Source organism: Ischnura elegans, chromosome 10 (genome assembly GCF_921293095.1).
Source record: "Ischnura elegans chromosome 10, ioIscEleg1.1, whole genome shotgun sequence".
NCBI lineage: Eukaryota > Metazoa > Arthropoda > Insecta > Odonata > Coenagrionidae > Ischnura > Ischnura elegans.
In genome coordinates this window covers 89,243,204-89,267,707 of record NC_060255.1, presented here as the reverse complement: position 1 = coordinate 89,267,707, position 24,504 = coordinate 89,243,204, and the positions used below count along the sequence as shown (strand labels likewise).

Below are 24,504 nucleotides of genomic sequence, written 5' to 3'. Positions count from 1 at the left end.
TGGATGGATGTCATATGATAATGTGAACAATGTTGTGTGGATGTCATTAGGGTATTGATTCTTGCTTGGGCACTGATATGCCTCTAGGAATTAGGAGCGTAGGAGAAAGGATGAGGAATTTCATCGCCATCATTTGAGCAACTTGGGCTGAGGCCCATTCTAGATCCCTTCTTAGGGTGGTGTACGGCCATGGCCAGAGGGTGCCATCTCTATGCAAGGGTAGAACTACCAGGAAGTCTGGGGGTGTGGAATATATTAAATAAGTTTTGAAATTTTAATCCTCTTGAGATTGAAATGAATCCTATCATATTGAAATATGTTAATTGAAATGTTTATATTATTTACTCAAGACTATATTAATTATGCTGCTATATGAGACATTACTGAAATCAAGTTAACTACTCAATGCTGGTATTCTGATTGTAAAAATTTGTCAGTTTCAGAACATGAGGGGCCAAAGATTTCCAGATTGGAGGGCGTACAGGGAAACGTTCCAGTTTCCTGGCGGCCCAGCATGGGCTTACTCAGGCTACCAATAGCAAAACCAATTTACACTTTACCTACTTTATAGTTTTCAAGGAATGGGAGACCATCCTGTGAGAATGATCCTAAAATTTTTCTTTAGATCAGAGTGGAGGAAATTAAAAGCATCTTATTAGTTCATCCTGAACTTAAAAGTGGTTTCAAATAAACTAATGTAAAAAATAGCATTTTCACACATGCTTCTCATCTTGAGTGTTGTTATCCTCCATAAAAGTTGCATAAATCAATTATTATTTGCGATAACTTCGTAGAATAACATTGGAAAGTAATATGAGGAAAATATTTGATGATGGAATTCTAAGCAACAATCATTGCTGGGGTTCTTTCAATTAGGTCACAAATATCAACAACATTTTTATTACATCATTGAGAAAATTTCATCTTCATATCCAGTTCCACATTAGCATCAAAGAAGAGCAAAAAACAGAAAGGAAAAGTCAACTCATGAATAATGCATCTCCCTTTTCTTCTCTCACTACTATAGTAACTGTGTCACAGATACAAAATGAAAGAAATTCTCTTCACTTGGTAACAGAAGTGAGTGTGTCTAAGTTGAAAACAGAATGGAAAGACACATAACATTTTTATTTTACGACAAAATCATTATTCATTCTACAAACTAGAGGAAACTGTCCATTGAAGTGAATGTCCTCCGTTGCTCTCTTTGAGAAGCATTTCACCAACAAGAGATTTCATTTCCAAAAGCCATTCCAAGTAGTTGTGTTTAATTTATACCTATCAAACACCCAAATTCCATGAATGCTTTCAGACTTGACAATTGCCTCACGGGCAAAAAAGATAACCCAAGGTAAGGTAACATTGCAATGAGAGATCTAAACATTTTTACTCAAATTTGGCTCATGATTTCAGCTTTATAAAAAAGTGAGGCCTTTTTGAAACAATCTTGTCACTTTCAGGAGTGTAAGGAACTAAGGCGAGATTATTATTTTCATCCTCCAATCAAACTACAGAATCTGCACACTTGCTTATGTGGGCATCCAACTGAGGAGGGTAGTTATGATATATCAAAGTTTGGGACTGGAGGGAACAGGAAGATATTACCTATTCCATTTAATACATCATCATGATATATATGCATAAAATATATACACTCCTACATCCCTTCGTAGATATATTAATGCATATATACACTTATTCTCTAAGACCTTATAGTTTTCAAAGAATATTCAGTTGTATTTGCATCTTATGCAGTTTTTTAATCATGCCCCACAAAGTTTTGATATTTTTCTTGTCCTTTATTTCCACACATACACAGACAAATTATGTCACACACATATTTTTGTCGATTTAATCACTTTAAAATTTTATGTACACATTTCCGTATTATACCTTTCTCACTTTCACCCTCTGTAAATCCTTAAGAAATTCTTCTCTTGAATGAGTTCACTTCTTCTGATAAACTGAACTTAGCCATCCTGTTTCACATTTTTTTTTGCATCACCAATTAAGTCATACCTCGAAAAATGGTGGCAAAACAACATGGAAGATTACGGGTGGGAGTAGAAGTGAGGAGGATGGGATGAGGGCATGGATAAGAATGGGTCAGTGGGTAGAGGTAGGATTTTAAGGAGAGGAAAAGAAAGAGGGCTTATTTGGATGGGATTTTTGGGTTATCTGCCCTCAATTCCTCATCATTAGGACCAATTGGCATAAAAATTCACTCCATACACTAACTAGAACACTTTTTGAGGAAGAAGTAGGTACGTATGCATGTTATGTACATATATATATGTATTATATATATTTTATATAGACAATACAAATAATGAGTGACTCCAAAAAAAGGAATGACGATTAACAACATTGTCTGTCCGGCAAAGCAAAAACATTACAATGAGCTTTTTTATTCCAAGGGATGAGGGTGGAGGATTGGGGAGGGACCATGGGAATTTTCATAAGATTATACAGAGATATAATATATAAGAGGATGTCTTGCATTTTTTCATCCTTAAAATTCCTTTCTGAACAAAGAGGTGGCAGAGGTGACATTTTGGAGGATATAAAGCGATGCTGTAATGTTATCCACTTCTTTTTTTGCCATTAACCTATATTTTTTTCATTTTCTATTTTTTGGGTCCTGGAAAAAGTAGTTTATTGGCTGATTTTCATTTTTTATGGGTTTTGTTGTTCACACATCTATAATCTAAGCTTCATTTGTTAATTTTTCTCTTAAATTCAGTCACTCTAACACCTCCACCCTCAACATAAGTGCATACTCTCTTATATCATGTTTCATCTCTTGCTCTCGTAAATCCATTCATACCTCAAATAAAAACAGATGAAACAAAACCTATAACTTTGCTCACATTTACTTTCCTTAAAACTTTGGGCAAAGCTTTTTTCTGTTCTACTTAAACCTCTCCTCCTTGTGTTTCAAAATCACAGTACGGCTGCGCTTTTTCATACAAAGTCCGTCCATACTGCATTTGATTCCAATGGCAATGGGGCTTGAGGTAGGCGCAATATACAGCTCATTCTCATATAACGCCACCCTTCCATCACCAAACAACAACTTTGAAATTTTCAACAAGTCCTCACTTGCGTATTTTTTTGAGCATTCTCATCTGCCAAACACTTAATTTTATATATGTCTCCACATAAGAGGGTTTCATTTCTCGGGAGAGGAGCGGTTTTGCTTTTCAAGGGAGTGGGGGGAATAAGGTTGGCGAAATGGAGAATCGTTTTCTTATGGGGGGGGAGTTGGTGATATAAGGGTTTGATGGGGGCCGATGGTTGAATTCTCTGCCGGGAAGGGCCTCTACGTTCCGGCCCAGGCGACAAACAGGGGCAGCACGAGCATGGCATCGGCAGAGGACGATGCCAGCGCCACCAGCAGAGCCAATAGGAGAGTGGATGGTGGAGGGGCAGTGAGGAGGACCAACGGTGGGGCCAATTCCGTTTCCGATGCTGTTCGTGGCAGGAACAGGAGGGCGATAAGTGCTGTGGCGACACCTCCGAGAGCCAATAGGACTATGGGCCGGCAGGGTGAGAGAAGGGCAGCGGCTGCATGGTTCTTTCCCCTCTGCATGGCAGCAGGATGCTCACCTTCAAGTGGAAGTCATGTTAGTATTTGGGGAGATAAGGGCATGGCCACAATGAAGAAGAAAATTCACAACAGAAAGATATAAGCTTATGTATAAAAGCATTAGCACAGATGCGACGAGGCTTTGACAAATTTTTTGACAACCCAGATAACCTTGACAAACAGGAATTCCTTAATTTTTATTTGTGCATTCAAGTACCGTACTTTACTAATGGCAGAATATAGAATGAACTTTTTTTTCTTGAATCTATTTTTTAGAAATTTGCCTCGTCTCATATAGTGGAATATCTGAGTGTTCAACAAATTTCAATAGTCAGATGAAAAAAGGATCTTGTTCCTGACAATGCAATGTGACATTATTTGTATGTATGAGGTGACAGGTATTTCTTAAGAGCATCAGATCAATTCACTTATAATGAGGTTGATTCTTAGAATGAAAAATATAGAGTTGGTTGAAAAATTGTGATTTTTGAATACATAATGCCTTTATTACATCGGATAGTAGAAAAAGTTAGTTCATAAAAGCCTTATTAAAAGCCAACTCTACTTGATATGCAATGTTAACTACAAATGCACTACTCCAAAATATGCTATGGATAGAATAAGCCACTTAACAGACTTCTCAGTCACAGAACTATTGGGGCAGGGGATTGTTTCCCTTCCAAATGGAAGAAAATCTTTAACGTACTGCATAATGAGAATGGGCAGTTTGCAAAAAATGCGTTAAAAAAATTGATGGAAAATGATTGTCGATTCACACAAAATTTCAATCAATGCAACTTATTCACAGTGCAATACAATGGAAGAAATAATTTTTACCGGTATTTTTTCCAATTGAAACCAAATCATCATAACAAATTCCATGTCATGCCTGTGAATTGAATCAATAATTTCAGGAACATGAAAGAAAGAATTATCGAAAGGAAAGACTCAAAAAATATATATTTAGGCACATACTTTGGTCGATGTACATAGCTGGAAACTGATATAAAAAATCAAAACCAATAAATAGCATTTTATTTTTTTCTTTGATTTTTGAACCCTTGATAGGCGATAGGAAAATGGTCCCCTGATATTTATGGATAGTAAATATCAAATTGAAAAGTAACTTGGTTGACTATGGCTGTTGTTGAGTCCATAGCCATGTTTATTCATTTTCAAGATGATAATTTGCACATTATCCTAGTGATTTCTGCATGGTGCTGTCCAATGGAAGAATTTGGACCTAGATAAGCCAGCAGGATAGTTAGCAAAATGTCATCCCCATTATGAAATGACAGTGTGGTAAATTTAAAATCACCATAGTGTGACTTGAGTCAAGCCCTGTGAACCCCTTGCAATCAAGAAAAGGAGCTAAATTGGTAAGAAAGTCATAAAAATCTGTACACTACCATAAAATATCTATTCATTTACAAATAATCTTTAAACTAATTGATGGCAGTAGCTCTCTTTGCTGACATAGTCTACATTAATTCAGCATTCATCATTTTAAGTCAGGCAAGGAGGTCTGGGGGTCAAGGCTTCAAACCCACGGAAATGCTCAAGAGAAACAGTCTTACAATCCATAATATTCCAATCCCCCTAAATGTCCCCTAAACTTCAGAATGTCATGAACATCTAAATGTACTCACTCTCCTAAAAAATATTTTTTTTTACATAGCTACCGCCACCCATTACCATTCACACAGCAGATGTGACATTAAAAACAGTGAATTAATGAGTAGATAAAATGACTCAGTGAAAAGCTGCATTTAATTCCACATTCCTTACCGTTTAGCACATGCAACAGGACACTGGCTGAGTCCAAGTTAGATGGTGCACAGGTGTAGTTGCCTGAATCTTCTCGGCGACCACTGTATATGATAAGAGTGCCAATGGTTGTATCTGCAGACACCCTTTCCACTCTTATATCCTTGGCATCTCGATCATAGTTGAGCACCCTTTCCCCATCATGATACCAGAATATGTAGGCTGGCTCCTCAAGGCTCTGTGTGATGACACACTTGAGGTTTACAGTGCTGCCTGTCTTCACATAGATGTCTGATTCTCCCATGATCTCTATCTTGGGAACTGCAAGAATAAATTGAGATGAAAGACTATGAGAAACAGCATAACTTAGACCTTGCTTCACATCATTTTGCTTCATACAAATCTTATATTATATGAAAAGACACAGGGGCGGATCCAGGATTTTTTTCTGGGAGGGGCACAAACAAGGCCGTATCCAGGATTTTGTTCTGGGTGGGGCACAAGGATACCTCGTAATACAAAACGAATGCAAGTGGGACTGTATTAAAAATCTTGCATATTTTTGAGGGTCTGGGGGGGGCACGTGCCCCCCTGCCCCCCTGGATCCGCCTATGAAAAGACACGACAGCATAAAAGCCAGAAGACCACGAAACCAAGACTACCCAAATTTCACCAAGTTGAAGAACAAATTTCAGTCAGTGAGATAATTTCAATGAGCTAAATTGATAATTGAGCTAAAATAATTTCAATGAGCTAATTGAGCTAAAATAAATGAGCTGGCCAAAGAGGAATTTCAGTGTGGATGGGAATGAATTACTAGTATTCAGCATGCTTCTGCCATGACCAAAGACTGATGAAGAGTTCAAAACCTCAGCAGTTGTAAATACAAGTGCCATTGTGTGAATGACTGCAGAAAATATGCCCACGAATGTTCAACCATTTCTCCTTACTTGCTCCACTAGACTCTTCTTATCATTTTGCCTAAAAATATTTCTTTAATGAATGGGATTAGTCCCTACCCTGCTTTTTGGTGGTCACATTCCAATCCCTTGAGGTACTAGCCAGTACCTAACGTAAGGCAAAATAGGCATAAATTTTATCATGAAAGGTATTCTACCAGGGAATGTATTCTCATATAGAGGAATTGGCAATCTCAATCTTCAATCAGTCCACACTCCCACATTGAATTTCATCTTCAGTTCAAAATTGAGCCCATTTTCTTTCATTTTTCATGTTCTGTCTATTTAGGACTACATGTCCATAAACTCTATTCACTTCCTCCCCTCATTCCCCGCATATCTGATATTTTCCTGCATGACATTTGAACATTTCTCCATGAAAATATGTAATAATAAATACAAATAGTTAGATGCTTGATTTTTAATCTGATTTTTAGAATAAACCTTGATGATCAGACACGACTGAACGTCAATTTAATAAGAACTCTATCGAAAACTCATCATACATTAGGGAGGAGGGGAGTAAATACCCAAAAACCCGCTTGGTGGCACCGCGTTGCTGCGACAGCAGAGACGCCTGTGGTCAATGACGCGTCGCAATGAACCCCTGGAGCCGAATCCATCGAGAGGAGAATCCCTTTCCCACTACTCCCACACCGAACTCACCGATCCGGTGCCGGGACGGGTAAGGGAGCAGGTATATTAGCATCTTTAGCGGCACATCAAAAGCTCATCATATCCCCGCGTCTATTACCGTGAGAGAGTTAGTTTGCCGCCGCGGCGGTGACGGCGCGCGCTCCGCCTCAAAGGGAATTTGGCGGGAAAAGGGGCGTGGAGCGAAAGGGAGATAGTATTGGGGTGGTCGGGCAGCCCTCCATCGCGTCTTTCATCTATCTTGAGCGCCACCTTCCTCCGCATGCTACCAAATTCATCATCGCGCCTAATGAGTGCCTCCTGAGCGAATCCATTGCCGACATCCGCTCCCGAAACCAACCTCTCTCCCGCAGATTCTTCTTCGCCCATCTCCCACACCTCTGCCTCCCTTTCGCGCCATTAGCCACGGTATCCGGCTCATTCCGATAGGCTCTTTGACCGATAACGTATGTACGTGCATGCATTGCAAGTATTCAAGGGGGCCGCTCTTTTTTTTGGTGGCGTTTTAATTTTATTTATTCACCGCAAATCCTTTGAGTCATTCTAATCTTGCAAAGGTTAAAAAAAAAATTAATTTTGAGAAAATTTCTCTGGGGGAATCAGGGGGATGGGAGGCTCTTTTATAAAGAGTAACTAGTGAAGCTTACGCATGGTAAGAACGATACATACACGACGGAAATTTTACCATGAAATTCTACCAGTGAATGTAGGCTCGCACGGAGCAATTGGGAATCACTTCAATCTGTCCAGACTACCAAATCGAATCTCGCCTTCAGTTCTGGTCGCCCCTCAAAATTTCTGGGAAAATGGAGACGGTAATTTTTAAGGAGGCTCTCCAAAGTACCTAGGTCTTTATTTCGCCAGCTTAACAAGCAATGTTTAAAGATGATTGATGAGCACCTAAAAGCCATCTACGACCTCATATCAGAAATCAGATGCATTATCGCTGAGAGGTATTTTCATATCACCAAGGCAGGCAGGGGCGGATCCAGGATTTATTTCTGGGTGGGGGGGGGCACAAGCAACGCCGTATCCAGGATTTTGTTCTGGGGGGGGGCACAATGATATCTCGTAATACGAAACGAACGCAATGATAATGGGACCGTATTAAAAATCTTGCATATTTTTGAGGGTCGGGGGGGGGGGGAATCAAGAAGGGGGGAGGCACGTGCCCCTGTGCCCCCCCTGGATCCGCCTTTGGCGCCACGGTAACCAATGAACCACTCGCCCCCAAAAACAACGACCTTATCCGTCCCTGTTCATGCCGACCTCCCTTCTAGACTACGTTCTCTATAGTTATGTGTTGAATGGACCGATACGTACTTGATGGTAGCTCACTGTGCCTGCATAGGTATATTTACGTATGCTATGGATTCTGTGATTTTGATAGATATGAAGTGAAAATGGCGCATTGGTTAAAACTCATTCCTTTCCAAACTGCCTTGAGATGGCTCGCAGTGTATCTTGTAGATGTGATGAAATGCGTGGAGCATCAGACTTTTCGGTGCAATAATATATTATTTAAAACTACAAGGATAATTCAATTACTGTTTGTATGGTATTGTATTCTGAGGAAGCTCTCGAGAGCGTAAGGACGTTTGCTTGACAAGTAGAAACTAGTGAAAGAGATGGAGAACTGAACTGGAAGAGTTCTTCACATAAAAATCAAGTAGGGATCGGACTTTTCATGAAAAATGTGTACCAATTTCGAAATTCGAACTCAGGCCCCCAGGATGGGAAGCCTATATTACATCAACCGGATACACCGAAATACAGAGTCCATATTTTTATAATAGCTAAAACAATTGATCTCAGCTTCGAAAATTAGATGATTTTTATGCAGGCATATATCAAAATTAAAGCGAAGTCGAAGGCCAGCGGCTAATTTCTTTGACTTTTAAGCCGTGATGAATATTTGTTCAAATGAAACTGTCGAGGGGATTGGAATAAATTTTATTCGAGATTTATGATGTGATCGCATTGTATCTTAACCATCAGCAGTTACTCTTTCCAAACACTTCGATCTCAGCGGACGGAATTTACGGCCGTTATTAAAACAAAACTGGAGGAGACGAACCTAAAATTTGATTCGTAAATTACGCCCCGGCGATACATTGTATTAGGAGGGGGGAAACCCCTTCAACGACGAGGGTTATTTATCGTGGGTGGAGATCAAAAGATAAAAACGACCATGGGATGCCGCCACTTAAAAAATATATCAAAACACAAAGAAAACCACGTACCTGACATTCACTGCGGGATACATTCAGAATTGAAACTTGGTTCAGAAAACGCAAACGAGACAATCAGAGCGCTCTATAAAGCAAAATCGGAATTGTATTCAGCCATCCGTAAAGGGACACAAAAAATATTTTAATGGCTTTGGTGGATATTTCACCCCTGAAAGAGTTAACTATTCGCGAGAAACAGTGAGAATTCATTGCAATAGAAGCACAATCAAATAATAAAATAATAACGTACAAACACATTAACATAATAAAAATAACAACAATAACAATAAATATAACTTAATCAAATCTTCCTTACCTCCTTCTTTGTGATAAGGCTTCACTAATCAACTAAGCAATGCATAATCTATTTTAGCTGATTCAATTTACTTTTCTTTATAATATATTTATAATAATTATATTTTTTTGATAGATATAAAGTGCGTGTGGCATATTGGTTATAACTCACTCCCTTCCAAACTGCCTTGAGATGGCTCCCATGGATGTATATGCAATGTAATACGTGGAGCATTAAATTTTCCTGTGCAAATATATCATTTTATAACTACGTGGAGAATTCAAACACTGTTGGTATGATGTTGTGTTCTGAGGAATCGTCCGATACCTTCATCCACCATGTCAATTTCCTCAATTTCCCGCCAGCATCTGCCAAACAACTTTTTGGATAAATGTAATAAGCTTGAGAAGTTTGTTTGACTTCCCAGGAACATGAAATATCAGTGATTTCGCGCGGGGGAGAGAGACTTTCATATTCCATGAATCCATGAGAATTCCATATCCATGAATCCTGAGTGGAACGCTCTGCTAAAGTAAAGGTTGAGATGAATAAAATACGAGCTCTTTCTCGCAAAAGAAACTTATAAAAGCACGTCTTAGGATTGCAAAACCTAAAATAACGAGGCAACTGAAAAATGAAACCATAAATGTATTATATTTCATCTCAGAAATATGAAATGATTCTCAAAAATATCTTCTTCTTTGTAAACCCTAATGTTAAAGCCTTAAAGAGCATGAAAGAGCGAAACTACATCAGTGGAACGCATCAGCGGTCGCTGAACATTACGCCTCCAGGCCTGGGCATAAAATAATGTTTAACGCTACACGGGTATTGGCGAAGACGGAAGAATATCACGTATAACGCGAATCCGTCGAGAGAGCGAAAAGGCCAAACAACTTCAATAGGGAGGTTGGATATAACCTCAGCCGCAAGTGGAGAGGGCTCCTGGCCCAATCTAATGACCAACGGCTATTGCCTTTCGTGAAAATTCAAAATCGGGTCAGCCATGGGTTAACGAAACCTATATAAGCTCGGGACGAGAACGGTTTCCCTCCCATTCTCTTAAAAAAGCTCCCAGAAGGAGGAGTGAAACGTTGAGTAAGAAAATATGTGGATACGCAGCAATTCCCGAAAACAACCACCAACAAGGAGAATTAAGTTTAAATATTGAAAAACATTGGGAAAAAATAATGCTCGGAATGAAATGATAAATACCAAAGAAATCAGTGAGGGACGCTGCAACGGCTAGTCACTCTTTGTATTTGAATGCCCATTAATCATGGAACATTCCATTAATTAATAAAAATTGTATTTTTATAGAGTTTTATTTAGAAATAGACGTATGGAGTTGTCTGCATAACATTAGGATTCCAATCATGATAACGAGGCTACTGTAAGCGAAACCAAGATACAATACGACGGCGGCATCAAATATATACGAAAAACAGCTTTATTTTGGTAGTAAGGCATGTAAAGCGGCGGAAAAAATTAAGGAAAAGCTCATAAGCATCTGAAAGCGGCCAGCTCAGCATCTACTCGTTCGTCTTCCAAACATTTTTCCTCGTAATTTTCGTCATAAAATAGGGAATTTTAATAACTATATAAATCTTCATCTTATTAAAACAACTTGTCTGTTTCCACACTCTTTTATTTTCACCGACCATGGTTTCGGCCACTTGTGCCATTGTCAAGGACAATGGCAACCTTGACAATGGCACAAGTTTTGTTGCCATTGTCAAGGTTGCCAAGCAAGGTTGCCATTGTCCTTGACAATGGCACAAGTTGCCGAAACCATGGTTTCAGCCACTTGTACCATTGTCAAGGACAATGGCAACCTTGACAATGGCACGAGTTTAGTTGCCATTGTCAAGGTTGCCAAGCAAGGTTACCATTGTCCTTGACAATGGCACAACTTGCCGAAACCATGGTCGGTGAAAATAAAAGAGTGTGGAAACAGACAAGTTATTTTAATAAGCTGAATATCAAATATTTCCACCATATCACGCCGGACACTATCTATATAAATCTCTCATACCGAGGAAATTAATTATATCAGTTCGGAAATGCGAAAAAAGATCCAAGTACGCATTCTCCCTCGTATTCTCCATGCATCACCCACGTCTCACTTAGAATGGTTTACTCTCGTCGGGATATCTGTGAACGCAGCCAACATATTGGGAATTGAAACTGCTCCCGAGCACAATCGCAATCATGCAATGAACCAGAGTTTTATGGATCAAATCCAAGTGACGGATGATTTGAAGCTGCACATTAAAGTGTGGAAAATTTCCAACCTGAAAAACTTTGTAGAACCTAGTACGGGGTCCAGAGCAGTGGCGCAGCGAGGGGGGGGGGAGGTTTGGGGGATAAACCCCCCCCCCCAGAGCTCAGAGAAATGTTTAAGTTTAATCCATTTTACTTAGTTGGATTGATATTACTAATGGAATAGTGTAAGGATTAATAAAATATCCCTCAGAAAGCCGTAAAACTCACCATTTAGAACCATATATCTTAAAATTCCGCAATTTATTAACGACGCACCTACCTCTTATCCTGGTGGGTATTCCATGCCCCCACACACCCCGGTATTAGTTGCTCCTAAACCCCCCTTAATTCCTGGATGTGAGGATCCCTGGTCCAGAGGATGGCTATTTAATCCTAAAGCTCTTGTTTATTTGCTGAAACGTAACTCCTTGGGCATTTGGCATCTGATTGTAGTATGAATTTTTACCATCTTCTCCACTCGTCCATCCCCGCTTCAGTGCCCTAATCCTTTGGCTGCATGAGCGATGAATCACGGCCTATGCTTCCTCCCTCATTTCAAGGGCATATCACTCGAAGCTGCGCAGAGCAGAGAGAAGGCAGAGTATCGAGCCGCCCAAACTATTGAGTTTTCAATCTTGAAAGTTTGTCTGTGTATGTATTTCATTCGAAACATTGAGCAAATGACAAAGTGAACAGCATTTTAGTTTTGCACTAAAATTTTCCGACAAAATGTACATTACTCATAAATAACGTTGTAAATATTCCATTATTATCAAGGAACTAACGTGATTTCGAAGTCTAAACATCATACCATTGGCGTTTTCTGCTACTGATTTATTCCCCACTTTGAAATAATTTGTAATACTCGACTTATTTTATGCGTGGGGATTTCGCATCAAAAATGCGGTTATAAAGCTATTGGAAGGAAGAATTTCTTTAGGCTGCTCGACCTAAACCCAGAACTCAAGAGGTTTTATAAGAACAGAGATGATTTCCACGAAAAGGTGAGGTGCGAAGATATTGACGCCTTGGAGGAAGCTATATCTTGCCTAAAACCCTCTGCACTCAGATATTGTGTGGATAAAAGCGGCCGCTCTGCTCTCTACACGGCTGCTAATGAAATGAAACTCATCTCTTGGGCTCTACTAAGGTCTCATTTGCACAACATTATTCATCGCATCTGCTTATCTGTTTTTGTGTCGTTTAAAGTTCAAAAGACTTGTTACCAGCCATAATGTTGCAAATAAAAAAATAGTACACTAATCGAAGTAGCGTAGTGTAGTTTCTTCGCGGAGCGAAATATGTTTATTTTTTATGCCACATAGTTAGCAGTACATCACCAATTTTTACCTAAATTTGAAAATTGAAAATATTCTATTTTTGCAGATTTTTCTACTTTCGTCTGCGGTTTTGAAACGGAAAAAGTAATAAAAATAAACGGATCGGTTTTTTGCGATTGTTAGTTGAAGAAAATAATGGTGCAGGTTATTGGCGCTGTCGTCGCATTTCGCGGATCACGTTGCTCGGCAAAGGTAACGGCACATAGGTGTCGTCCAAAGCTATCCAAAAAACCGAATCATGACGACGTAAAACTTGGAACTGTTTTTCCATTTAATTAATATTGCCGGCACTGATTATTTATTATTTTATAGGTCAATTTAACTGCTCGTATTAGGGACCGAAATTAAAAAAAAAGAACTATAAGCAATCACATTTTTATGGGAAATTCGGGACAATTTGAGTTCGTCCCATAAAAAGCAGTGCTACTTCAACAGTAATATTTCAATGCGCGCACAAAACCGATTGTAAACGTACCATTTGAGTAAAAAAAAATCGCTTTCCCTCGAAATCGTAATAAAATGTGCGCCTTCATAGTGCTCGATGCACAAGTCATTGAAAATACCAATTTTTAACAGTAACGACACTCGCGGCAATTAGAACGATAACAGTAAAAAAAATATTCAGCAAGGGAAAATTAATGAATCATACCAAATATTCAGCGACGGGAAACGGTAAAAAATCTAAAATTGACTGTAGTAAAGGTATTATTAACACGCATTTATTTTAATTGGGCATTCCAAGCAACAGTAAAAATTTACAGAAGGTACCTATTTACTGCGGAAAAATCGAAACTTTTCTCTTACTCAACGCGAGGCGACGTTTTTCCTGGAAACTTTCAGTTGTGTATAAATATTACAAATATAAATATAAAGTAAATCCACGATTTTGGAGGAAAGCCAATCCTGAACAATTTCCCGGAAAATTTCTCAGGAAGTAAATAGCTTATTCCACATTCATAATATTAAGGTTCCGCACTCAATTCAATATCAACCGACCAGAATTTCGGCAGTTCAAGGTACCATTGCTCAATAGTATTGCTCTAGGTGCTATTTTATGAGCTTATTTAATGTAATTTAATTTGGTATTTTCAATCGATATGTGATGGTGATTTCAAGGTGATTTGGTGACAGATGTAATGAAATGAAACTGTATCGAAAAACAGAGTGTCAGAGGATAGCGGCGACTCAATCATCAGTCTGACATCTGGTGACCAGAAGATGATGTAAACCATGGTCGTGATTTGATATAAAAAAATGTAAGGAAAAACAAAGTTTAATTATAAATAACTTTAGACGTCAGTAATGGAACGTTAAACTTAAAAATATCTAATTAAATTTGTTTAACGGTGAGTACACCTGGCGAGACTATGAAAATTGTTAGTAGCAAGTGTTGTCCATAACAAGAATTTTAGAAGAAAGTGGATGATAAATTATACAAAAGTTCAATGGCAAAAATAACAGTAAATAAGAGTCCAAATATTTCCAATGCACCCCGTGACGCTAAAAATTATAGTGGTCTCGAAATAAATAAATGGCAGCCAACGAAATTCCATCTGAATAATAGTGGTGATCAGAATTATTAATTTCTAGCAAGTCACCCGACGTTACTCGGAAAACATACTACTTGGAGAAGTGGGAAACTTGGAACTTATGGTCACATAGCAGGATTTTTAGGCACGCTGAAAAGTAAACAATGGAAAGAACGATTTCCATATTACGCGCCCGGGATGAGTTTATAGCCCGCTACACAACATTGATCGACATATTAACAAGGTGCCCGCACGTGCGTAGACCATAAACGTTGTGCGAACGCATACCCCAGCAGAAAGGTTTGGACCGATTACTAGGTAAGTGTAGCATTATTTGAGTTATGTATTCCCTTTGAGTGAGTATAGAGGTGTGCCTTCCCGGCAGCATGTCCGACTACAGAAGATGTATAACGTGACGTAACAAATGGTAATGAGAAAAAGGCGACAGTCGAGACAGACGATAGTCCGAAATGTCTGAAAGTGTCCGGACATGTCGGACGCAACCGAAAGTAGCAATACGGGGTTAGGAAGCATGAGATGTACCTACATACTAACTTTGGTTGCAATCCGTGCTACCTTATCGCATAGTGGACAAACAAACAAACATCCTATTTTATACATGCATAGATTTTGCTTGATACAATAAGGGATCAAAAACAAATTCAGGGGGGAAGTTCTAAAGCCTTCAAAGTCCCCTCAGGATTTGCGCCTGACAGGTGAGAGAGTATTGAGAAGCGGATTAAGTGGGAAGAGACAGTCATGGTGGATGGAATAAAGAGAAGAAGATGGTGAGCGTGGATGAAGAGAGACGTTTTGTGCTGAGTGACACTTCTAAATGAAAATGGATTGATCTGCTCCAATTATCCCTCCCAGAGATTCACAAGATAGTGATACAAAGCGCAACCCGGCACTTTCTCCTGGGGAAGGGTTATTAATGTCTTCATTGATCGGCAAGGGATCTTCAAGAATACATTGGACGTTTTAAAATTGAAGTAATAAGGTTAGGATGAGGAAATGAACAATATCAGCTGTGACAATAAAAATGAGAAGAAATTATGATGCATCAAAGCAGAAGTATCAGAAACAATGCCGTTCGATTAAAAGACTGATTTTTATTCATGATAAAGGTTTCACTGTTTAGCAGCACCATCAGTGGCACTATTTATTTAGGGTAAATAATTTTACTTTCATTAACCCCTAATAAGGGCTGATTTTTAAGGGTTGAAATAATATGACATGTTCCAAAGCATAAAACAATCATTATTTAACTAACCGAAGCTTAATTTAACACATATTAAGCTTTATAATTTAGGTTTATAAGTTTTGGAATTTAGGGGTAGTTTTCACCCTTAAAAATTAACAAAAACACCCATTGGCATGGTATAGATTATGAAGGAGAGGATAAGATTGGCCTAATCCTAAGTTTTTATGCAAATGGATTAATTTTGAAAACATGCCAGGTTTTGTACGTATTTTATTGAGCTTCATTTCCTGGACTATTGTTTGCGACCCTCAATTAAAGTTTACTTTTTGCTTGGATCTGCTTCGTTGACTATTTCTTTTCTATGATGCACCATAGTATGGAGTGTTAAACAGTCCGACAGGAATATTCAGCACGTTCCGCAGTCGTCAGAAATAGGTGTAACGGAAAATGAGACGATTTCATATTATGTGCAGATTAGTTTTTGAAGATTTATCGACTATTAATGTCCTAACAAAATATTTTTAGCGTTGAAAATATGCCAAAATTAACACACCATAGTATGGGGTGTTAAACAGTCCGACAGGAATATTCAGCACGTACCGCAGTCGTCAGCAATAGGTGTAACGGAAAATGAGACGATTTCATATTATGTGCAGATTAGTTTTTGAAGATTTATCGACTATTAATGTCCTAACAAAATATTTTTAGCGTTGAAAATATGCCAAAATTAACACACCATAGTATGGGGTGTTAAACAGTCCGACAGGAATATTCAGCACGTACCGCAGTCGTCAGCAATAGGTGTAACGGAAAACGAGACGATTTCATATAATGTGCAGATTAATTTTTGAACATTAATCGACTATTACACAGGTCAACAGTGGTTTTGGTGCCGGAGGTTTTAAAGCTGATTCCAAGTATAATTGGGGTGCTGAATCCAAATATGATATTAGTTTTTTCCTATCAGCTCTAGTTTTCCAGATACAGATATGTTGTTACTTACGTAAAAAAATGTTCAATATGATGATACTACATAAATGATAAAACCCACAAAATATAAAGACTTGATTTATCTATAGGAATGTTAAATCACCTACAATTACAATAGTTTTACAATACAATTGAATACAAATAGTAACATTTTTTACTAAAATAAAACAATTAAAAAAAAAGACGTAAAAACGTCAATCAAGCTCCTTTTGCGCGATTTTCTTGCGTGCACTTTGTTAAAACAGTCTCGTTTTAAGCACCAGCAGTAATCTGCAATCATATGTTTATTCCATCTTCCTTGGTAGCTATCTTACATTGTTTTGATTTCCTGGTGAAATCATTCGCCTTGTTTTTCACTTGTGTCGCCTAAATTTTCAGGAAAACAGTCTAAGTGACTGTGTATAGTGAACTTTTATGCTAATATTACATCCAAGTGGTTTAAAGTTGGAGAGCATATTGTTTACCAGCTCAATATAATTTATCTCGCTTGTGAATTCCCATAAAAAAATTTATTACCTAAACAAATGAAAGCCAACTGTTTTTTTCCATCTCATTCAATGGCTTGACAAAAGCAGGATCCTTTGTAAGTTGTCTGATTTGTGGCCCATCAAAACTACTAGCTTTAAGTTTTTCTATACTTATCTGCGGCATTTTTATTCTAAAGTAGCCGAATCATGGTCCATCCTTGTCAAGAACCTTTACAAATTGCTTCATTAAGCCTAGTTTAACATGAAGGGGCGGTAAGGTGATTTTCTCCCGTTCACCAAAGACTCAGCAATAATGTTTTTACCCAATAATTAAGTTTTCTCTCTTTGACCTCTCCTTCTTAATCCAGTGGTTTGTCTGTCCCTGCTAGCACAGAGGCACCAGAAACAAGGATATTCTGTGTCGCTAAATTGCTGCCCAAGAAGAAAATTCACCAATTTTAAATCTACACAAATCACCTAGCGATGTCCCTAGTATTTTATCTACTGTAAGGCCAATACTATTGTATCATATTCTTCTTTCATTTCAGTTGAATGAGCGATTGGTATTGAGCCAAACTTGTTAACATTGTGAAGAACACATTTTAAACTACGCTTGGAGCTATCAATGAACAAACGCCAATCACTAGCTTCATATTGCGGTAGTCCCATTCCTTTCAGAAGACCTCTAACGTCTAAACAAAATGTAAGATTGTCTTCTTGAGTAAAGAGGGGTAGCAGATCCTTTTCAATTGTGGGATAAAATTAATTTTTGTACCTTGTTCCATTAAATTCTTTTCATGCATCCTTGAAGCTAGTAGTTCAGATGCTTCCTTCGGTAAGTTCAATTCTCTAACAAGGTCGCTTAGTTCATCTTGATTAAATAGTTGAGGATTTGTTGATACTGCCTCGTAGTCACTGTCACTATCGTCAATCGAATCAGGAATGTGTTCACATGGCTCATATTTATCCTCACATACATCTCGTAATGTCTGAAATATTAGGATCGGGATTTCTTCTGAATGGGGTACTGGGTATCTAGCTGAAGACAAATCTGTATATTTCCATTTGTGGCGATTGTTTCGATTAATTCCCGAAGCATTTACCATGCAAAAATAACAGTCGTCAATATGGTTTGTAGGTTCTCTCCAAACCATTGTCACATCAAACTTTAAACTTTTCCTTTTTCCTGTAGTTCAATACCGCTGATGTTCTGTACATGTTTTACACACAACATGCGGTGCCTACTTTTTACCTTGGTCACCAAGCTGAACACCAAAATATCCTAGGTATGCACGTTTCACAAAGTCTGTAATGTTTTTCCTATTTTCTTTTAAAGTATATTCCCCACAAATGTAACAAAACACATCACAATGATTTACAGAGCTTCTTCGAATTGAGCTCATTTTTAGAGGCTGCTTTACAAAAACTTTGAGAATTTGACCATTTGTTTTCGGAAATCCCCTTACTGCTTACTTACTCCCGCCTCTCCATTTTCAAAGACACACTCTCTCTTTACCCTATACCCCCTTTTTTACTCTTCTCCACTTATCTGTGATTCTTTCCACGTGTCGTTATTCTACAGTTATGACTAGGGTCCTTTTCCACCGTGGGTTTCCCACATCCCTTAGTTGTATCTTTTCCCACTGCCTCCGCTCTGTACGCCTGTCTCCCCCTTCTTCAAACTCGCCAAATTCTCCCCAACCCCTTTCTCAAAGGTATAAAGGTGATTTCCAAAGTAAATACTGCAGAGTGATTATGAATTAGTTTATTTATAGATTGATTTAAATTTGAAAAATATTTTCTGAAATTTATCAAAAATTTGAAAGAATATAACCATAAAATGCGCCGTATCTAAAAAAGTAGAGCTGTTACATAATAACGGATATCATATTTGGATTCAGCACCTCTAATATTGTTAATATCAGCTCAAAAACTCCCGGCACCAAAAAAAAAGTTTTTTTTTGTTGGCCTGTGTTATTGTCCTAACAAAATATTTTTAGCGTTGAAAATATGCCAAAATTAAGTAAAACCAACCAAATTCTATAGAGGCAAATATTTCGATTGGTTTTAAACATACTAAACTGTTTAAAAAGCATGAAAATAATAATTTGTCCACACGATATAATAAAATTTTTGACGCGAGGAGTTGAAACATAAAAATTAAAAAAATACAGCAGTTTTGAATTGAGTTAAAATTGTGAGTTAAAATGATTTTTAATGCTCTTAGTGAAACTAAGGAATTGATTACGAGAAGTTAGAAATAATAAATAATAATAGTAATAAAAGAATAATATATAATATTTGACGTAAGCAATGGAATTTTAAATTTAAAAATGTGCCAATGAAACTATTTTAACTGTGAGTACAAATTTTTCTAATGCACCTGGCGAAGCTATGAAAATTGTTAGAAGCATGTGGTGCCGCTGATAAGAATTTTTGAAGTATTGAAATCATACAAAAATTCAATTGTAACATAATGGTAATGATGAGTTGAAATATTTTCAATGCACCCTGTGACGCTAAAAATTATAGTCGGAGTTTTAGTGGCCACTGAATAAAGGAATGGCAGCCAGCGAAATTTTATCTGAATAATATTGGTGATCAGAAATATTAAGTATTTTGCTTGAAATGCAATCGAATTAACTTCATCGAAAAACGTTAGCATACATCGGCTATTGCAGATTGGTTTGTTAAAAAGGCTTAAGTTAAAAAAGACAATATTTGAACTATTTCACGTGAAACCAAATTTTTCTTACATTCTTGGTAAAAGCTTAAGTATTTCTTCGTAACTAGGATTGATACGATTGATAAATGATAAAACAGTGTATGACGTGAGCGAATGAAATATAACGGTTATTCATGCTCAAGAAATATAAATTAAAAATTGTTTTTCCGATGACTTAAAAAAGTTGTAATGTTCTCATTAAAGCTAGGTAATTTATTATAAGATAATGACCAAATTATATAATTTAGCCGTTAGAAGTTGAAAATATTATCAAATAAAAAAATACATGACCCTGCTTTAACAGTGAGTTCAAATATAATATTCGGGTTACAAAGGGGAATATAATAACCATTCATAAATCTGGGAAAGAGGTGTCCAAAGGATTTTTAATGATATTTAAAGTGAGCGGTTGGAATAACAAAACTTACAAAATATAAAAGTTAAATTAATTCAATGGTGAATGCAAATATTTCTCAGCACTTAGCAACGCTAAGGAATTTCCTCTGAGAAAGGAGCGTCCACATATTAAATTAGTATTTTATCATGAGAATAGTTCGAAGTTTGCGGCCTTTGTGGAACCAAAAGGATATATAAAACAGAAAAAAATGATAGAAATTTTTATGATAGATTAAGATCAATTAAATTATTTTTCAAAGTAAGGCAAAGGAAAATATTCTCTTAAATTAATAGTAAAAAAGGCGTTAAGAATTTTTCACGGTGTATGAGCAGTTCAGAAATTCAAACACTAAAAATATGATTTGAATCATTTTCACGGTGAGTTATCGGTAGTTTCAATTTTTCTGGTAAAGCTAAGGAATTTTTTTAAAACTCGTGTCCCTAGGAAATCCTGGTATCAATAACTAATATACAATATTTCAGGTTAGCTCAAAAATTTCCAATGAAAATGGACAGCTTAGGATAATAATCGTAGTGTGAAGTGGCCAAAAAGCAAAAAAGAAATTCCGATGGGAGTAGTCGAAAAAATAATTCGCACTAAGCTCTTTTTATGATAAGTTTTTAAACTAAATTATAATAAGTAATTTATTCTGACAAAGTAAATGGCACAGGTTAAATAAGAATTTCTGAAGTTAGCAGTTGAGATTTCAATATTTACCTAATCTATTTGAACGGCGATTTATTAAGCTGTAATTTCCCAGTTTATGGGAAACCATTCAGTACAATTAGTGTCCAGAGATTGATATGATTTCATTGACGTGGGAAGTTGTAAAATTAAAAAAAATATAAAAGAAGACACTGACTGCCACATTTTATCGGTGAAGTTACGGATTTTAATTATAAAAAAACAGTGGTCACATTTTAATACAGCTTTTTAATGCACACACACGAAAAAAAAATTAAATTGAAAATACCTTATTCAAACTGTTTACAGTGAATATTTATAAAGAATACGCAACCAGCTGAAATTTCGACATTAAAAAATTACGTAGTTAAATCTGGAGCATAATAAAGCAGCTAGCGGCGAGAACAAATATTTTAATGAATCTGGTGAAGTAGACGGAGGTTGAATAATTCTAGCTCAAAAAATATACGGACGTTAATTTATTTTTACTCATAGTTCGAATATTTAACATTTTAATGGTAGAAGGCAAAGAATAATAAGTTATATTATTTAAGAAGGAGGAATAATATTTCATTTAATTTAAGTGTGAGAGATTTTATGAGAGATCTTGAAAGTTAGTAAATGCAAGAATATAGTCACTGAAAATTCTCTATGTACGAGAAAAATATTACTGCAATTTGTGAAATAGCTCCCATGATATGGTTACATTCTTGGATAACGTAACGAGACATCGAGCTATAAATTATACTTGAGTACAAAGTGCAGATATAATTTTGAAACCAAATTAGGTCAATTAAAGAAAATAAACTTTTTTCAGCTGTTGTCGGTAACGCCCCACCTGGTTACTCCATAAAATCACTATTTCCACCTAATGACTGGGTTTAATAGTTTTATTTTTATGCCGCCGACCTTGATTCATAGAAGGTTTGACCTAGTCCCGCATTCACCATCAAGGCCGTAAGACTGAGCTTTTGATATAACTCTACGCGCCTATGAGGAATTAGCCTAAGGTTTTGATCAACAACATGGAGAGAGGAATGGCGTTGGCTATATATATCACAAAAAAAAACAATAAAAAAACTCGAGGAAAATAAACATAACATTCATCTAGGGTATAGCGGAGTGGAGGAAAGATGCAGGTGATGAGACCGTCGGATGTTCATAATTGAGGGTAGATGAGGAAATCCATCGATTACTCATTTATAGAAAAATATTACTAACAATTAGCTTGAAGTTATGACCTTAACCCAACATTTCACTGTGAGTTCCTCAGTAAAAGTTAAAGATAAGCTAGAAGGGCTTATTTAATCCAGCTATCAATTAACACATTAAAATAAATGCGATAACCCGGAAAAAGAATCTTAAGCGAGGGAATTTAGCTTCAATGGTCATTTAAAAAAATATCAGAGGGTATTTTAAAAGAGATTCATGCGGTTTGAGAGACTAATGGTGAAACTAAGGGCGCAGAAAACAAAAACAAAAAATGCAATGGAGAGGGATAATTATTTAATTTAATTTTTCAGAATTATCAAAAAAGTTAAGAGGAAAAGAATTTATACTGAATGCCAGATGACATAAAAATAGAAAATTGTATCAATGTAAATTTAACGTTTGCCGAGCGCAATCCATTGCATTCATACAAACTTAGAGCAAGTTTAAGTTATGATTTTAGAGATTTAAAACATTCACATATTATGAGGGACTATTCCAGTCAGCCTGTGCAGATTGATTTTTGAAGAATAATCGAGCACATAAATATTTTTAAAGTTGCAAATGATAAGATATACACAGTCGTAGGGTTGAGGTTTTCTGGAATATTGTAAAGAAATAGATAACCACATCAATAAATAATTTAACAGAGAAAGAAGAAAAAGGGATATTATTTGAGGAGGAAAGTATTCAAGTGCCAATATTTGCATAAAACATTTTCAAGTGATTCCTGTGTATTTGACTTCCAGCAGAAAACACTACAGCTGGATTATTGAGTCATTTAACAATATGATTTCATGAGTTTACTATTTCGCAATCAATGGTCCAACTCCATTAACTACCTTTTGATATTTCAAGCGAAGTCAATGTGGACTAATGTTTATTCTTAATTATGCTTCCCATAACTCCAATAGACGCCGTGGCTTTGGAAACGATAACGTTACAAGAGACAAGTCATGGGTTTTGTGTGACTAGCTCATTAAAGTCGATTGGTAGTATAAATGAACAGCGGTACAACGAGCAAAGGGTAAACACATTGAATAAAAGAGCCTCTGCAGCAGGGACGAAATTTATGAGACTTGCAATTAGCGATTGTTATTTTAGTGTGTTAATCGATTGATCAGTTGATAGCAAAGGTGTCACGACCATACATTGCTCGTTCATCACACGTATTCAAATCATGTGTCTAATTACCTTATTTAAAATTATAAAAATGAAATTAATTAATTTATCGAAGCATATCTCTCTGTATCTTAAATGTTACTCATCATGGAGCTTACTGTTTTTAAAGGATTTCACAATGTTTAGTATCTTCATCGTTATTTATTGATTCTAAAATTCATAGAGGCTAATTAAAGCAATATGCTTAGGCGTGTGAAGTCATTTTGTTAACAGTTAAAATAAGTTTACAAATACTTGATTGAGGCGCTGTTAAAAAAGTTACATGAAAATATGCATTAAGATTAATCCACGTAGGGTAAAAATTGTATTAAAGAGGAAATGAACATTTGGAATGGTTTAACTGTATACTTTCAAGAACATTTTAGGTTTAATTTTTTAAACCGTAAAAATGTTATCAGAAAAAAAATGTATTGTTTACACTTGAACGTCAAATTCGTACTAAAATGCTCAAAGTTAGAAAAGTAATTTTCATTTAAATAACTCTGAATGAAATTTAAATAAAAACATATGGGGATTAGAACTTCCTTAGTGTTTTAGAGGTTTAAAACATATACGGAACTCGTCCAGCAAGTCTGTGGAGATTGATGTTTGAAGATTAATCGACTATTACTATCCTTCGTAAATATTTTTAGCATTGAAAATGTACCACAAATGTAAGAAATATGACATAAAGGCTGAGTATTCTTGTAATATTGAAAAGGGTTATAGAACCACATTAATAAATTATTTAAAAGAGAAAGAAGTAATAGGAATATTATTTGAGGAGGAAAAGTATTCATACACTTTTTCATAAAACATTTCCAGGTGATTCCAATCTATTTTACTGTCAGCAGAAAACACTACAGCTCGGAGGTATCATGAAACGGGTATTTTACTCCCAAAATTACCGTCGATGCAAATAAGTGTTCCAACTTTTATTGCTCTCCACACATTCAAAAAGCAGGTGTAAGTGAAAGAATTTAGGTAATTAACAGATACACGGTAAGAGTGAAGTTCCAAAGAGTATTGTAGCATTTC

The 24,504-nt window shown here is 36.6% G+C and overlaps 1 protein-coding gene across 1 annotated transcript in view; it reads right to left on the bottom strand.

Moving 5' to 3' along the window:
- Positions 1-884: 884 nt before the first annotated feature.
- LOC124166474 (hemicentin-1-like) overlaps positions 885-24,504 on the bottom strand; it is a 74,759-nt gene continuing 51,139 nt past the window's right edge. The window contains exons 4-5 of the mRNA XM_046544003.1: positions 5,378-5,677; positions 885-3,609 (exon numbers count right to left, since the gene is read on the bottom strand). Coding sequence (XP_046399959.1) covers positions 3,323-3,609; positions 5,378-5,677 — 587 coding nt within the window. The 3' untranslated portion in view covers positions 885-3,322. The remainder of the gene's footprint in view (positions 3,610-5,377; positions 5,678-24,504) is intronic.